The following is a 17696-nucleotide window of genomic DNA, read 5'->3' as shown; positions in this document are numbered from 1 at the left end:
GGTGATCGTTTGGCAATATACAAATATTGAATCATTTTATTACACACCTGAAACTAATATGTTATATGCCAATTAGCTCAAAAAAATAGAAGAAAATAAAGGCTAAGAAAGATAAACTGGCTTGTGTAGGGTCACATAGGGAGCATTTGGTGCAAATGGGACCCTAACCCTGGGTGTCCAACTCCAAGCTCTTCTCCCTGCAAATTGCCTCTCTGACACCTAGTATCTGCATAGAGACATCTAAGTTCCTGAACACTTCCTAAAACACTAGCTCAAGTAATCCTGTGAGTCAGGTCATAAGAGTAGGCATCACTATACCCTGTGCAGAGAACGCCAGCTCAGACCCGTGAAGTGATGTGTCACATGACGAGCAAACGGCACAGTCAGAACTGGAATTCAGACATTTGGCCTCTTTCTATGCCATGATCCTGTTGTCATGATGCAAATATAAACTCAACTTGGAATTTAAAACTAAAAGGCATAGACTATACAGTTTTTGCTCTATACATAGCCAAATACATTGTTCTACCTAATAAACCACCCCCTTCCTAAAAGGAATTAAAAAAGCACACAAAAAAACTATTTGCAATTGGACTTTAAAAGTCAAATGTATCAGATGATTAATAAATATCAAAATATGAACATATTGTTTAATCTGATAAACTAGTTTTTAAATTATTTCTACCAGTTAAATAATTTTAAATGTTCATTTCTTTATATTATAACAAAGTCACTTAAAATCCCAAGCCCTATTTTTTTTCCTAGTATAATACATGTACTAAATTTCTAAGATTTGTTTTTAAAATATACATTATGCTATACATACAGTGCCTTTGACTTGACTGTGTCAATGGCTACAGTCTAGACACAAGTTTCACAGTTTGGAAAAGATATAAAATTGGCAACAAGACAGATATTTAGAAACCTGATACCGTTTGCTCTATTTAGACCTTCATGAGGATATCGTACAAAGCCTTGCCTCGAACTGTGCAGAACTTTCTATAAATGATTCACTTCTAAATTAGCTGCCCCAGGTCAGCAGTGGCAAGTTTTAAATAAAAGGTGAATCATCCTTTGTACTCATCCATCTTTGGTACAACTACTTATTTTTTTTTCCAGTATTTTTAGTGAACAATATGACAAAAATAATTTTATCCAAAAATAGGAAAGAAAATCAATTTTGTATTTGTTAACCTACCGAATGCTTCCCAGAGTAACCAAAAGAACATTTTCCTTTGCTCATGAAAGCTAATCAAAGGAACTATGTATCCAAGAAAGTCAAAAATCTCAAAGCAATTCTTGAAATACAAGAAAGGATAAGTTTTAGCCTTTCCTTTGTGGACACTAGACACTAAACCAACAAGCAAGATAAATCTAATGTGTATAGCTATAAATATACCCTCTTCCACAATATTCTTCCAGTCAGAGGATTTATCTGAACTTTATCCTCGTCTAATAATGCTGCAAGGTTACATGCCAATTTCAAAGGCATCATAAATCATTGCTACTCCACTTGTCAAGTGCTGTCTCAAATTTTCCAGCTTTCTAAACCACTTATCTTCTTTAAAAGCCTCCTGTTTGACACAAGATAGAAGAGAACCTAAAAAGGCAATGACAAATTATAACAAGGATACATTTTACATCTGAGAACTGTAGTTTGTGAGACATATTATAAATTATAATTATTAGTAAAGAGACTCATGATTAAACTTTCCAGTTTACCAAATAAATACACAAACATAATTTATAAAATATGGCCATTAGACCCCAAAAAGGTCCTTACTCAAAATTTTAAAATTTGTGCTTAGCAGAATGCTAATATAGCACTGTGTTCATATTAGCCCAGGAAGCACAACTGCAACACTTACCATAAAATGTCTACAAAGCATGTGATATTTAAAAACCACCCAAATGAATCATGTAAAATTGGAAAGCAAGCAAGCATGGTGAGCCACTTGGGTATCAAGATAAAGCGCTAAGGGAGGTGGCCTATTCCTTACTATTCCCTAGCACAGAAATTCTGACAGGAAAAGAGCACTTTATGAAAAAAGTGGGCCACTGAAGAAACTATAAACATCGTAAAATTAAAACTGATATTTATTCTCAACTAGGACACCTGAAAGACACTAGGAAAATGTACTAGAAGGTGAGAGGTGACAAAGAAAAATGTACTACTGGGTCCCCAAGATGAGAGATGGCGAAGGACTGGGGGAAGGAGGGAGAAGCAAACTGACAACCTTAGGCAGTTCAGTTGCTCACTAGAAAGTTTGAGCGTAACTATCCGCCTGTGAGTAGGGCTGGTGTGACACAGTGAGGTAAGCCCAGAATCTGGAGAGTGTATGTGAAAATTCTTCTAGGCTCAAGGTTGCTCGATTTTGAACCTTCTCCCATTCTCAGGATAGACAGCGCCAAGAACAGAGTCCGGGAAGAGGTCGAGGAGCTGCCAAGATTAGACTTGTGTCAGACGTGGAGACACTTAGGTACAGCCGGGGCTGAAAGACCCTTCCACCCCTGCACAGAGTTCCTGCGAGCTCCCGCTTCCCGCTCTCGCTGAGCAGCTTCTTCCCACCCTCTGCTTGCCAACATTCCTGCCATTCCTGCCGGTAAGATTCTTGGGGCTGTGGCAGGCAGAGCAGTTAGACGAGAGGGCAGGGGGACCCAGCAGGGTCAGGAGGCTTCACGAAGAAGCTGGCAGGCTCCCTCAGGTTCCACGTGCAACTCCCAGGAATGTGTCACCAAGCTGGAGCCAGGACGGGGAGTGCCAGAGTCTTCGGGCCCCAGGGCTAGTGCTGACACTGCGTGTGCCCTCACTACCTGCTTCTATTTTTATGGCCACTCTCCTCTCCCCACTCTCCCCCCAAATGCCTACAATTCAAAACCTTCCTCACTGGCTTGTGTATTGTCGGTGCTTAATTAGCAAATGTAGGATAAACTTTCTCACATCATATTTTTTCTTCTTTGTCCTTTTTTAATAGGCAATTTGATTATAATTAGGATGACTCCAGGTCCCAGTTTACCCAGGTTGTCCCAGGGTAATTACTAGTACCACCTCTTTCACTCTCCGAAGTGTCTGGGTTTGGAATATAAATTATATGACCACCAACTTATAATACATCTTCTATTAACCTGATCTAGTAAAAAGCCCCAATTTCAGGATGGTAAGACTAAGACAGCATGCAATAAAAGGAAAAACATATGGATGTTGAGGACAGGCAGTAGTGGAGTTCTTCCTCTATTCCTTAGCATCTAAGTAATCTTCCCCAGAAGCTTCTTGGAAGCAAATATCAGTGGCCATGACTTGAGTACAGTTAAGATCCTAGGAGACCTAATGAGCATGGAGAGAGTTGAAAATGAGTTCTAAATGTTCATAAGGAGAAGGGAGTAGAATAATAAACTATATACTAAGACAAATTCTACCAGACGTATTCTCTGTTCCTAGAAATATGACACAAAGAAATATGAACATTACTAGAGTTACTTCTGGTTCCAGAGAAAAAAGCATTGAAATGCAATTCCAAATAAACTGGCATAGTTAATATTTGTCAAGTTTAACTGAGATCTTCATCTTTGTTGATGGAAATAGTTTATTAGGTTTATACTACACCTTACTGAAGAAGCCCTCATCAGCAGAGTCCAGATTAGTTACTATAACATAGAATTCACACTGAGACAGCTTAGTTCATTAAGATGATGTACGGAGATATACTTTTTAATTTGTTTTCCTTATTTTCTGGGATTAAGCAAAAAGTAGAATGAAAATTGTACCAGTCTAGAATAGAAAAATTACAAAGAAATACCACAAAAAATGCATCAAAAATGAACATTTTTAAGGAAAACAGGAAAGAGAACATTTATTGAGCCATTGCTCTAGATACCTAACATGCTATTTCATTCAATTCTAACAACAATTTTATAAAATAGGTATTATTTGTACATTTTGCCAGTGAGAAAATTGAGGCTAGAAAGTGGCATCTCTAAAAGTCAAATCCAGGGCATGCCATCCTACCCAAAACCCTCCTCTCTATGGAACTGACCTCAAAGCTCTTCTATCACACCACTCTGATAACCCCTATCATAGGGCCCTGTGAACCTACCAAACAGCTACAGCAACATGTGTTGCTTTGAGATACTAAAAAGCTTAAAACATCACAAATTTAATAAACCAACTACATGTTCCACTCCATATAATTATAGTTAAACAATACAGGTTTGAACTGTGCAGATCCACTTAAACATGGATATTTTTCAATAAATGCATTGGAAAAAATTTTGGAGATTTGTTATGATTTTTTAAATATTTTTGTCTCTTATTGTAAGAATACAGTATATAATACATATACAAAATATGTGTTAATGGACTATTGATGTTATTGGTAAGGCTTCTGGTCAACAGTAGGCTATTAGTAGTTAAGTTCTGGAGGATTCAGAAGTTATATGTGGATTTTTGACTGTGTGGAAGAGGTCAGTGCTCCTAAAGCCCTGTGTTGTTCATAGGTCAACTGTACAATCCTGTAAGATTGATCCTAAAATAAAAGTATAGATCTAACAGTCTTTCTCTTGGTTTTCCCTTCTTGTTGCTTTACCACTTTTTTTCCCTGACCTCCTAACTTGACAGTGTACAGCAAGTACTTAACTTGAAGCGAAGGCTATGAAGTAATATTGTCAGTGGGATGGGATGATATTGGCCTCTAATGAAACAGTTTGCAATTTTGTAGGTGCTTTTCTGGTTGTTACAGTGATTGTGTGACAACACTGGCACTTGGGAGACAGGTGATGAGGTAGGGATACTGCATGAACTCTAACACTCAGAGAAGACCAGCTCAGTGAAGAACTATTTGACATTCCACATGGTTTTCAAATGTCCTACTAGACATTCATGTTGAAAAGAAAATATATATATATACCTTTTTAAGCCTAGACCCTACTCTCTGCTACAGATAAGTATCTTTGATTATGAATTTTCCTGGACTGCAATTACCATATAAATCAAGGAAAGACTTACTTGTATGTGCAAAACATTACCAAGACTTGTTCATCATTTCAGAAAATAAAGTCACTGATGGCAATGTTGCTCATGTTATTTGAACTTTCAAGATAAAACGTTTTTATCAGTCTGCTCCTGTTGTTGTTACATTATAATAATTCTATGAACACCTGCAAATATTATTTATCCCGTATTTCAAAATGTAACACAGAGTCAACAACATTCAGTTGAATGTTATCTTATTCTTACTCTTTTTAAATCCAAACATTCACTCTAAGTAGGTACAAGCACCTGACCACTTCATTATGTCTTTTAAGATAGTTTTCCCACATATTTGCATTTTGAAATCCATATTTGTTTTTAACATTAGACTTAAGGAACATACTAAATTTTAAGTATATGTATAAGTAGATAATGTTAAATTTTTATTTCAGGTTAGTAAAGTTGGTTTCACAAAATATCTGCTATTAAAAGGGAACTTTGGGTCCAATAAGGCTAAAAACAATTTGTGTAAAGGGAAGAGCATGGGATTTGGAGCCAGACAAACCTAAATCAAAGATATCCCCTTGGACTGTGTGACTTGAGTAATCTCCTTCGGCTCTGAGCTCTATTTGCCTCATCTATAGATTATAGTCATTACTGCGGGTTCTGGTAAAAATGGCCATTTCTGATAAAATAGGTTAGGTTAAGTGGTGATGGTAGGTATTGAACAATTCGCTCCTTCACTCTCAAGATATGCGCCCCTCCCCCCACTCAGCTTCACATAAGGGAGGGATAATTAAGAAAGGAAGGGGGAAGCATAAAGAAAACAGGAAAAAGGGCGGAACAGGAACCACAACCAGCACCTAATACCTGACCACACCCAGAACACCCTGCTAGTATCAAATACGAGAAGTTTCAGGAGGTTAAATTAAGGTTCTGGCCCTGGATCATGAAGGACATAGTGTCAATGTCAGTCACATAACCACTAGTACATGAATCAACAGATGGATATGTGAACTGTTTCAAGAATGGATACAGAAGTACCATTTCCTCAATCTTGTACCTGTGTATTCCTTTAAGAGCACTTAAAGTTAACACTGTAACTTAAGAATTTGTGACTTTTACAGGCAGAGATGTAGATCCTAGATTACCTACTTTTTTTTTTAAGTTGGAACTGCTCCTCCACATGTGCTTTGATTATCCCCAGGAATTTTAATAGTATATATATTTTCTGAATGTTTGCATTCTGGAGCCTCCTAGCTACTACTTGCCAAGGGTCAGATATGTTTCTAAAAAGCAAATATTCTATCACTGACAAGGTCTAAGGTCCTTTCTTGTGTATCACTTCTCCATGGAAGCCACAGGACCTCCCTGGTATTAGTCATGCCCAAGCTTCAACTTCCTACTCACAAGTTAATCATGAAAACTTTAGTCCCAAGAGCAGGGCTAGAGTTTCTAAGTGAATGAGGAGGGACAGTTTTTCAGATCCCAATCCAGAGTAGCACTGACAATCATCCACCCTCGGTTGGCTCCCTTTTTTCTATCTCAGAAAATATCTAGCCCAAAGATATTTGTTAACTATCAAAATTGTTAGTTACTTCTACCTGAATAAGTAATTTCAAGGAACACCTTGGTTATCACTAGTGATGGCGGGTTTTTCATTGAAAACAACAAAACAGGAAACCTTTTCCAAAGACAAGTAGACTTCTTAGAAATTATCAAAAATTGGTTAATTGCCATCAAAGACACAATATCAGCAATCCTGGCAAGAAGGATGCTCTGGTAGCCCTGTGGGACACCACAAGGACCCTAGTGACTGCCATTCCCAGACCTCAGTATCTCTTAGGTCCACTCCTTAGCTTCTGCCACTCCAACTGTAAGGACATCATATATAGTATGCTCCTGATTTGGGTCAAAACAAAGTAGTCACAGCAGATGCTTCTGGGAAAGAGGTTTAGGGAACCATGGTTCTGGGTGATCTACTTTTTTTAAAATTTTTACTATGTGTATATATTATTTTTTCTATTAAAATAAAAACTGACTCTAAATAACATCATTTACTATGTAGCTCCACTGTTTATATAGTTCCACTGTGTAAAGTGCTCTGCTTTACAGAGAGAAATTTCTGCTAGTAGATTCAGTGAATGAAAGCAACATTAAGGCACAGGGACCACATTCCTTTGGTGGGCTTTGTTCAGGCTTCATGGATACCCTTTTTAACCAAAGCCAACAGGTAGATAGAAGAGGAGGACCTGAGAGGTAAGCTGTAATTAACCTGCAAGGAGGTCAGCAAATCAGACCGGCTGGATTAGGAACAGATCTGATAAACTGATAATAGCTATCTTGCCTATATCCAAAAAGTTTCGAGGCAACTACAAAAGAACTTGTCATATCATCATCCCAAATTTCCAAGCAATATGCTTGATGTCAGAAAAGCAGAAAGTATGCCTTAGTTTCTAAAATTTTATTTCAAGTTTACAGTGCCTTACTGAATCATATACATAGAATTCTATTGTCCAAAATTCTTTTATTCAAAACACTCATCTTCAATTTTTACATTATTACTACCACTTCAGCTCTCTACCCAGCACCTCTCCAAAAAAGAAGGACGTCATCTTTAAATGACCATTTAAATAAATGAGGTTTTCTACAATTTCCAAGATTCTATAGTCTATTCACTTGCATATCAGAGAGAACTTTTGCCAAGTTTTATTTAACCAAAGGTATAGCTGCCAGAGTTTATTCAGAATGATGGGCTTCCAAGTAGTTCTAACCATAGGTTCAAAAGTTTGTAGAAAGAGATTGTTGCTTCATTGTTAGGTAACAGAAACAGAACATACAAGGGACTTTTCAAAGTGGGCTAGAGTCTATTCCAGCAAGACTATTGTCACCATAATAAAAGGTAAGACTTTCTCTATCTTCCCTGAGAATTTCATTCATTCAATCAACAAAAATTTTAACTGTATTTTTTATATTTTCTCATGGTCAGGAGGGATCAAACTTCAACTGATTAAGCCATAAAACACAATTATCAATTTATAAGAAATACAATGACAGGGGACTACACTACAGGAAATGCAATCAGCTAAAAAAAAAAAACTTGAAAATCATACAGATAAGTGATTTGGCCTCTTCAACAAATTGGAAAAGTAAAAATATGATGGATAGAACCTATAGATTAAAAGAATCAAGAGACATTTAAAAGCAGTCAAAATCATGGTGTTTAGGAAAGCATACTTCATAAAACTATTTTTAAAGGGATTAATTACCATTAAAGTCATGACAGTAGTTACTCTTGGAGGACAGGTGGTAGAGGATATATGGAAGGTACAGGGGTGGCTGGCAAGGACTATCTTCTAACATGGGTATAATTACAACAATGTTTAATTTATCCATTAACTCATACATTTTTTTTCCATGCTTTTCTCTTCTTGCATTATATTTAATAGTAACATTTTTAAGGAAAAGAGGATGGAAAGAAGAAATGTTCGCAATAATTGTTGAAGTTGGGCACATGGGAGTTGATTACAATATTTTCTTTGCATTTGCATGTATTTAAATTTGCCATGATAAAAAGTTACAAATGAAAAAAAATTACTGCATACTAATTGCTAGTCCCTGCCTAGAACAGCTCTCAATCTTACCAAGAGATAGATAGTAAATGAACAATTACCCCCCAGTCTCTAAGAGTTATGGGAGCTCAGAGGGGAAGCACAGAACCCTGGGGGTGGGGGGAAAGGGAGCTTGGGATTGTGACTCATGAGTCCTAAGCTTATGTAAAAGTTCTCTAAAAAAACGTTGCCCCTAGCTCCTGTCTGTGGAGCACCCCTTTGGGTTTAGACCTGCCCATTCCAAATCACTTTTTTGCTCAATAAACTCCTAAGAGTTTTAATATGCCCCAATTTATCTTTAACAGAGTTAACAAAAGAAGAGTAAGGGGAAGATTTGCAGCTAAAGGGAACAGTGCATCAAAGTCATAGAGAACTGAAAATAGTTTCATATTCTGGAAGATTTCTGCCATTCCCAATTCAAGAAGTCTTCAGAATACTTGTCCTGCCCACCATCCTATCCAAAGGGACTCCTTAACCCCTGTTCACCTGCCTTTGTACTTTTGAAATTTTTTTAAGTTAACTACCATACTAGGGGCTGCCAAAATATTTCTAAGGTGTAGGTATTGAAAATTTAACTCTCAGAGTCTCAAAATGGCCACCCTTGAAAATTTAAACTTCCTAACTCCATAATAATATCTATTAATTAAAACCATATTAAAAACTAAACAAAGTATGTATCGCCACATCTGTTCTTTGCTGTCTGGATTCCTGTTTAAGGACATAAGCAAGAATGTTGGCCCTTCCCCTTAATGACTTTTGGTGCCAAGGTGTATATGGACCCCCAACCCTGTTTTGGCATTGCATATTTTACATAAATGAAATGCAACCCTTTTGAAATTCTGTCTTTCTTGCTTGTCTCATCAAGGATATAAAAACTTTGTATGACTTGGGCTCCTTGAAACATTTCTCCTATCCGTAGGAGTTAATGTTTCTGGGTGTTAGTCCTTAGCCAGGCTCAAATAAAACTCCGTCTTTATTTCAAGGTGACTTAAATGAATTTTTAGTCACATTTCCTTATGACTCTGCAGGTTCTACCAGACATGAGTCCTTGACCCACAGGCCCAAGGATCCTGTCCCACTTGTACTGTACCCTGACTTAACAACACAACTGAGACTCAGGCTCAGGGAGTTTGAATTTCAGAAAGAGTGAGGCACAGAAATTAAGCAAAATCAAAAGAATGAGAAGGCAGAGTCAATAACAGAATAAGTAGGGAGAGAGAGATGCTGAGATGGAAGGTGAAGACAACTAGACTTGGCTTTGATTCTCCAGAGTCTGGGGATACTCCTTTCCATCTGGACAGCATGAATGATGTTCCAGCTGTCCACAGGACTTGACTGCCCAGATGCAGAGGCTGTACTGTGAGCTTCCTTATTTATCTCCCTGTACACTCTAATACAAACAAATACCTACCAATTGCCCAAAGTAACCTGAGTGTCTCAATCTCTTTCAATCTGCAAGAGACTTCCATGTCCACTCAGGATGGCTGGAGTAGGGGAGAAGGTGAGGGAAGGCAAAGGGACCAGTCACTGGCCTGTGAGGAAGAAGGGACTTGGAGAGTGGCCAGCCCCTGCCCAGGGGTTTGGACTTCATTCTAAGACTGTGCACACTCCAGCTTCATGAAATTTCCAGTACAAAAAAATCAACAGTCTTATCCATTTCTTATCTTCCTGATAGCAATGAGATCTCTAAGGCAGCTGCTTAGGTTCTCTTCCCACTTCCCAAAATGAGTCATGGTTGGGTTTTTTTGTTTTAAGTTTTTCTTAGAAAAACAAGGTTGATGCTCATAAGGGATAATAAGCATATATAATAACTGTATTCTATTTAGTACTTTTCAGATGGTACTGTGCAATTCCAGATAATTATATTTTATTTTTAATTATAATTTATACATACATAAACTATACATCTAATTATATATGCATTTAATTATATGTTATATTCAACTAAAACATTTATAAAGAAAACAGTAAATGAATGGTTGACTGTTTCTACTTTATAAAACAAGTCAGGGATCATTCCTCTGCTAACATTTGAGTTATTTTCATTGTCTACAGAATAAAATCCACAGAGCTTCAAGGACATTTGTAGTTTCACTATCTACATCTTCAGCTTCATCTCCTACTGTATCTATCACCTACTTTTCAGACTTTTATGGAGCAACTACCTGGTTAAAATGGGAATGACGGGGGGAGAAGGGGGAGGGGCCCCACACCCTCAGGAACAGATAGAGGAGTAACTAAATTAAATTCAGTGTGCCAATGTCATGTTAAAATCATGTAACAGTGTGTATTATACCTCATTTAGACTGGCGGATTCAGGAGGAACGCTTCTTGGAGGAGGTAAAAGTTGAGACTGGAGAGGTGAGTAGCAACTATCAGAAGTGAACCCAGCATGAGAAAAGACAGAGGAATGAAACAGTCCATTCTAGAATGGAAAAAGGAAATTATTTGGAGATGAGATTGGAGCAATAGGCACAGGACAGGACTCAGGCAGGAATGGGAGACATTTTTTGGCAGGTTGGGGTTATTTGTAAGTTTATGTGGTCTGAATATTTGTGTCTCCCCCCCAAACATACATGTACAAAAACCCTCAAATATTGACATCCTAACCCCCCCAAGGGGATGGCATTAGTAGGTACAGGGTCTTTGGAAATTGCTTAAATCATGTTAGTAGAGCCCTCCTGAATGGGATTAGTACCTTTGCAGAAAGGTTGCAGAAAGGTTCCAGAGAGACCACCCAAGACTATTTCTATCATATGAGAACACAGCAGAAGGCTCTAGCTGTGAGCCAGGAGGCAGGCTTTCAGCAGAAGGTGACCATGCTGGTTTCTTATCTTGGGGTTCCCAGCCTCCAAAATTGCAAGCAATAAATTTTTGCTATTCATAAGCCAGTCAGTGGTATTGGTACAGGAGCACAAAAGGAATGAGGGTAACAGAACTCCGAGGGATTTTGAAATAGGTATGACCAGAGCACTAAAATACTGAAACAAAGGATGGGCAGGATCATGGAAACCATATTCAGGGCACCTCTTTAGAACCCGCATTGTAATAATCCAGCAGTGACAACTGTTCACATCCTCCAGCCAAGGACCACCAGGTAAGTCTCACCTCTAGTTTACTGTTCCCTGCATCAAAGGAGCTAGAACACCAGGAGGACCCGTCTGAGTTAGAAGGTGTTACAAAGGATTTGGGCATGGGTTTGGTGATTTGGGGGCTGATCCAAGGAATCATGGTTTACTCTGGATAGAGTACCTTCAGGAAGTGGGGCAATTCCATGGTTGAGTATCCTAGTAAACCTATCTATAAGGTGGGGGAAATTATCAAGGCTAAAGCTATGACTGATAAAGGTGTGGCAGTCATTTGTATCAGTCACAGTAGGGATACCTGGTCATTTCTGTGGTTTGGACAATGTCCATATATTTGTCTCTGTTCAGACATGATCACACAGTAGCCTTATTTTTGTCTTGACCCATCATGATCACAGAGGGGTCTTATCAGATGTTGATGTTCTGTGAAATGATTTATGCCCAACAGGAAATGCCAAGGCCTACCTTTGAGTTTCAGGTCAGCTCCCAGAGCTGAGGGGCTGCTTCTCTCCCTCCCCCTCTCACTGTTTCTACTGGATTTTTGTTAGTCTGGTCCTCAGAGCTTGCTGGTAAAATTCACAATGAATTCCCAATTCCCTCATTTTGTGTGTTCTTTTTGTTTTCCCTAGGAGAGCTGTATGCAAGTCGATGAACCCCATTTTGCTCTATTCTTCTCAGATTTCCCATTTGTGAAGCAGAAAGACACAGTTCCATTTGCCAGTTATCTACATTTCTGGGAAATGATAAAGTCTGCAGTGCAGTTCACGTTCTCCAGAAGTACCACATAAATAAAGAGTATTGACTTTCTCAAGGGCTCAGTGCTGATGCCAGCAAATTGAGAAAAGGAAGCGCTTTCTGGAAAGCTTCACAAGACAGCTCCCCATATACTGTTAACTCATCTATGAAGCAATTTTATTTGCAAACAGAGGCCTATAACATCATAATTTCTGGAATTTTTAGAGCTGCAAACATTTGACACAAATAACTCTTACTTAGCTTCCCAGACTCCATACTTTACCCTCTTACTCCCCCACTTCAAGACATGTTTTTACTCCTCATTCCTACTCCTCTATCAAACGCTAGTCTCTTTCCTCACACTATATTAAAAAATTAATACCATATAAGATATAATTGTAATTAGTAATAAAGCTTTATGCTAAAGCTATAGGATATTAAGTGTCATAGGTCTGAAGATTCTTTTATTGAAGTATTTTTTGAGCTCTATGTTTCAGTTATAGTTCTAGGGCCTTGGGAGTACATCAGTAAACAAAATAGACAAAATCCTTGCCTTTGTGAAGCTTATATTCTAGTACACAGGGGGAGAAATAACTTAAATATACATAGGATGTTAGTATGCTATGGAAGAAAATTGTGAGGAAATGAATAGGAATGCTGTAATTTTAAACGGAATGATCAGGGTCAGCCTCACCAAGGTGACATTTGAGCAGACTTAAAGAACAACAAACTTTGTCAAGAAGAGGTTCTGGTAGAGACAACAGCCTGAGCAAAAGCCCTAAAGCTCCAGAGTTCAAGGAATAGCCAGGAGGCCAAACTGGCTGGAGCGGAAGGAACAGTGATGTCAGAGAGGCAACAGGGCCTGTAATGCATCACAGGATTTTGGTTTTTGCTCTGAGATGGGGAGAAATTGGAGAGGCCTTTTTTCACTTCCCAAGTACACTGTTTCATTTGACTGCTTTAGGTACTGAGAGAGAAGGGGCTATATTTGATGATCCATTTACTCAATGAACTATTTAGTATTATATCATATACAGACTAATGTAACCAAGTCACAGGAAATAATTTCTGAAATCTATAAAGAAACTGATTTTTCAGATTCTAGGCATGTAAAGTATCTAACTACAAAATAAATTTATTTCTAAAAAAGCTCTTCCAAATTTACTATATTTTCCTACAATCTTTCCACATAAGAGAGAATTAAGAAAACACATCATGGCAAAAACTACTTCCCAAACAGTTACCATGGTCAAATATTCTAAAATGCCCCTTTAACAAAACTTGTGACTACAGCTTGAGTTTAATGATTAACTCGTTTATATTATCTGAATATTTTTTAAAAGCTGGTATTAAACCCTTGTAAAGTGTCCCTGCATTTACGTGAGCTAACTGTTCTTTTAGACAAGATTCATTTATCTTTTTTTTTTTTTTTTACTGAATTGTTCATTTAGTTGTAAGGAAAAAAATATCAGCAGTACAGGTTTTTGCATAATTCGCCATCTGTTTCAAAGTAATGATCACAGACTGCACCTTGCAAGTGATTCACATGTTTAGTTAGTGTTCTCTTTCAGGGACCAAGAAATAGGTGAAATTCACAATTGTCAGTTTCACAGAGTGTCTTTTTGAGGCAGTATTTTTCGTGGTTGAGTCTGAGGCTTTAATTGAAAAGACCATTTGTTTAAAAAAAGCTTTTCCGGGTTTGTATTTAGAACTTGACTGCACTTACCAAGAACCTCACATCTGCTATGTAATGGGCCTGGAATGAGGAAACCTGGATTCAAATCCTGGCTCTGCCCCATTCCAGCCCAGTCACTCTGTGCAAGCTGCTTGACTTCTCAGAGCCTCACCTAGCTCAACTGTAAAATGAAAAGAATCCTTGCCTCAGTTCTATGGTGAGGATGGAATGACCACACTGTAGACTTACATATCTAACACAGCCGTGGGCACATTATGGACTGCCAGTAAATCTGCCTGCCTCTGTTGCACCTGACATCAGGCCAGGCCAAGAGCTTCCCTTTCTTCCCCTCAGTAAAGAGGGTACAGCTGTTTATACACTGTTATTTATATCCTTATTGCCACCTCTCTAGAGAAAAGCCAGCACTTCTCAGGTAATATTCAACCGGGAGGAAATTTTTTGTTCTGTCCCCACTAACACTTCAAAAGTTTACACCACCATTTCTCTTGCTGGAGGAATGAGATGAGAAATGGGATCTCACTGATGTATATTTTAACAAATTACAGCAGACCCTTGAATAACTTGAGTTAGAGGTGCCAACCCCCTGCACAGTATAACTGTATCCACCTGTAACTTTTGACTCCTCAAAACAACTACTAACAGCCTACTGCTGATTAGAAGCCCTACCAGTAACAGTCAATTAACACATACCTTGCATATTACATAGTGTATTCTTACAATAAGGCTAGAAAAAAGTGTATTTTTCAAATTGTCACAAGTCTCAAAAACTTTTTCCCATGTATTTATTGAAAAAAATATGCACGTAAATGAGCCAGCATGGTTGTTCGAGGGCCAACTGTCTTCTGTCTCAAAATCAACTACTGGATACTTATGACTATTATACTATGATACCCAACACTTTACCTTGAGTATACTTAACTCTTTTTAATTCAAATGGAAAACCTGAATATTGGTTATATGCATAAATATACATATATATTTGGGGTTATAAAAATTTATGAACTTTGATATAGCACCTTACATTTACATTATCTTGGAATTTAATCTTGCAAGTCAGTGCATTGGAAACTGAAATCATTGAACGTGGCTGCCTGCTAAGCTATTGCTGAGACACCATGGAAAACCTGAGAAACAATATAGCAATATAACGTAATGGAATGTGGAGTTGGGGGGAAAAAAGCTTGGGTTTAGAGTCCCTGGCTATAGGAGAAACCTTTAAAGTCTGTTAATTAAGCTAACAAGCTCACTAGCTGAGAAACCAGAAGATCCAAGTTTAAATAACAGCCCAACTTTTTTCTTGCTAGCTTTGGCCAAGGCCCAATCACTTTGTACCTCAGGACCTTTGTTTAACTGTTAATATTAATATGAATTAGGATTTGTTAAGCACTGACCATATACTGCATATATGTTTACATAGGAGCTCCAGCCTTTACAATAACCCTTCAACATAAATGTTATCTCTATTTTATAGATGGCTGAAACTGAGGGAAGTTCGACTTATTCAAGGCCATACAGCTAGTAAGTGCAGAACGTGGATCCACATCCAGGTATATCCATCTCCAAATCCTGTCCTTAGCTACCCAGTGAACCACTTCCCACCTGCATCTCCTAGAGAAGGTCAAAGTGAAATTCCTGTGAAAAGTGAAAGTGCTTTCTGAAAGTTAAAGTCCTATTAGAACATGGAATGTTATAATTGTCACTACTCTATATCAATATAAATAACTCACAAAATGGGTTTGTGATTTACCCCTCAGTGCCTAAACCCTGGAAGAACAAAAGGTTACTCTCCAAGTGCTCTTCATCTCCTCTGAGAAGTCTGCCTTGACTTCAGCAGTTTCACTGGAACAGAAATGATAAACATTAAAGGAAGATATTCAAATGCCTACTGTGCTACTCAAAGGCAGCAGCACTCTGCCCTCCCTGGAGTCCAGGACAACAAGATCTTGTGCTTTTCCTTGCAATGTGGACAAAATATTTTCTTGAGCTAACATCTCATTCTTACATTTATAGTTCGCTTGGGAAGGCATATATTAAAGTGGTCACATAAACTAGTGCTTTCAAAACCACACCTATATCAAACACATGCAGTCAATCTCATCAAAGCAAATTTCAATTCTTTTTCAAGGATATGGTGTAAAATTTAGAGCTGATTTCCCCTCTTAAAGTTTTGTTAACTGGTCCCACGTAACTAAGTATGTTTCTCTTGAGTTACCTACCCTTGACATAATAAACTTCTTGGAAATACTACGAAAGGGTGTCTGGCATTGGTGCAGGACAAGGCATATAAAGGGCAAAGTGGGCCTCAGTTTGGTATACCACCTGGAAAGCACTTCCTTTTCTTCACGGCCCCACCATCCACGCCGTCTTTAATTTGGAATATGCTTGGCGTGGCCCTCTCACCCCTTCACAGAAAGCCAGAGAGTAGTCCTGGTGAGGTGGAGGGCATTAATTTGCTCAGTCTGGATCAGAGATGGGAAAGCTGGTTTCCCTGACAGTTCAGCCTGCCTTGAGGCAGTGATAACAAAGTGCACATCAGATCCCAGGAAATCACTCCCTCCTCGATTGGCTTACGGCTGCACTTCGTGCTGTGTGGCCCAATCAGGGTGATCTGGCAGTCCTGGTGAGGTGGAGGGCATTAATTTGCCCAGCCAGACCCCGACACAGGGAGGGTTCTCACGCCCCGAACAGCTGATTCGGGGATTGCTCGGGCCGACTCACCGCATAAGGAAGAAAGGTTGCCCCTGCTTCCCAGAAGCTGCATCTCCGAGCAAGGAGGTCCTGGGGCTTACGTTTTCCCCTCCGCGTGAGGCCCTCTCACCTGCCCAGCTGCGCTCCCGGCGGATTCCACCCCGCATCCGAAGCCTTTGGGGCCAATTTAAAGCCGCGGGGCGCGCGGGAGGCGGGAAGCGGGTGCGCTCCTGGCCCTTACCTCGGACGGCGAGATCTCAAACACGCCCGCGATCTTGTCGTAGAGCTCCTGGATGCTGGAGAAATCCTCCACTCTGCCTGTGGCGCTGCCGTGCGCCAGCTGCGTGTGGAAAACCAGCACGCGAGTGGCAACCGCGGGGCCCGGGGGGCTGCTGCCACGCGCGCCCGCCCGCTCGGCCCCCACCAGCCGGGCGGCCTCCTGGGACTTGGCTTCCTTCTTTCTCCGCAGCCCCAGCGGCATCTTGCCTGGCCGAGGGCGGGGGCCCATCTGCGCTGCCGACCGCGCCTCCTGGACCCGGAGCCGCGGACTTTGCGCTCGGGCCGCGGGCCCAGCGCAGGTAAAAGCGGCCGTCGGGCCAATGGCAGAGGCGCTTCCGCCTGGCGGAGCGGGGCCAGGGCCCCTCCACCCGGGGGCGCGGCACCTGGACCCGGGGCAGCTATCTGCCCGCCCTCCGGATGCACCTGGGCGTTCCCGCCTCTCATCTCCTGGCTTCTGTGCCCACCTTGTAAAATGGCTCGATTTCCGTGAAAGCCTCGGGATGCTGAAGCTACAGAACACGCCTTCAGAATACAAATACTCCGGCCGGCCCTGCTGGTGCTTTTCATAAACGGGTGGTAGGCACCCTCTGACGCTTGGGCTTCACGTCTTCATGTCCCTAGGTCTAGGCCACTGG

The 17696-nt window shown here is 39.9% G+C and overlaps 1 protein-coding gene across 3 annotated transcripts in view; it reads right to left on the bottom strand.

Annotated features, from left to right (window-relative positions):
• The window catches only part of GIPC2 (GIPC PDZ domain containing family member 2), a 69992-nt gene extending 52569 nt beyond the window's left edge, over nt 1-17423 (bottom strand). For 2 of the 3 annotated variants that reach the window (XM_036890280.2, XM_036890279.2), the window contains exons 1-2: nt 17024-17423; nt 10874-11002 (exon numbers count right to left, since the gene is read on the bottom strand). In XM_036890280.2, coding sequence (XP_036746175.2) covers nt 10874-11002; nt 17024-17290 — 396 coding nt within the window. In that variant the 5' untranslated portion in view covers nt 17291-17423. The remainder of the gene's footprint in view (nt 1-10873; nt 11003-17023) is intronic. The other variant, XM_036890281.2, reaches the window with a different exon arrangement.
• Between the last annotated feature and the right edge of the window lie 273 nt (nt 17424-17696).

Source organism: Manis pentadactyla, chromosome 4 (assembly GCF_030020395.1).
Source record: "Manis pentadactyla isolate mManPen7 chromosome 4, mManPen7.hap1, whole genome shotgun sequence".
In the NCBI taxonomy this organism is placed as follows: Eukaryota; Metazoa; Chordata; class Mammalia; order Pholidota; family Manidae; genus Manis; species Manis pentadactyla.
The sequence above is the reverse complement of the archived record's forward strand: the minus strand, read 5'-3'. Positions and strand labels throughout refer to the sequence as shown.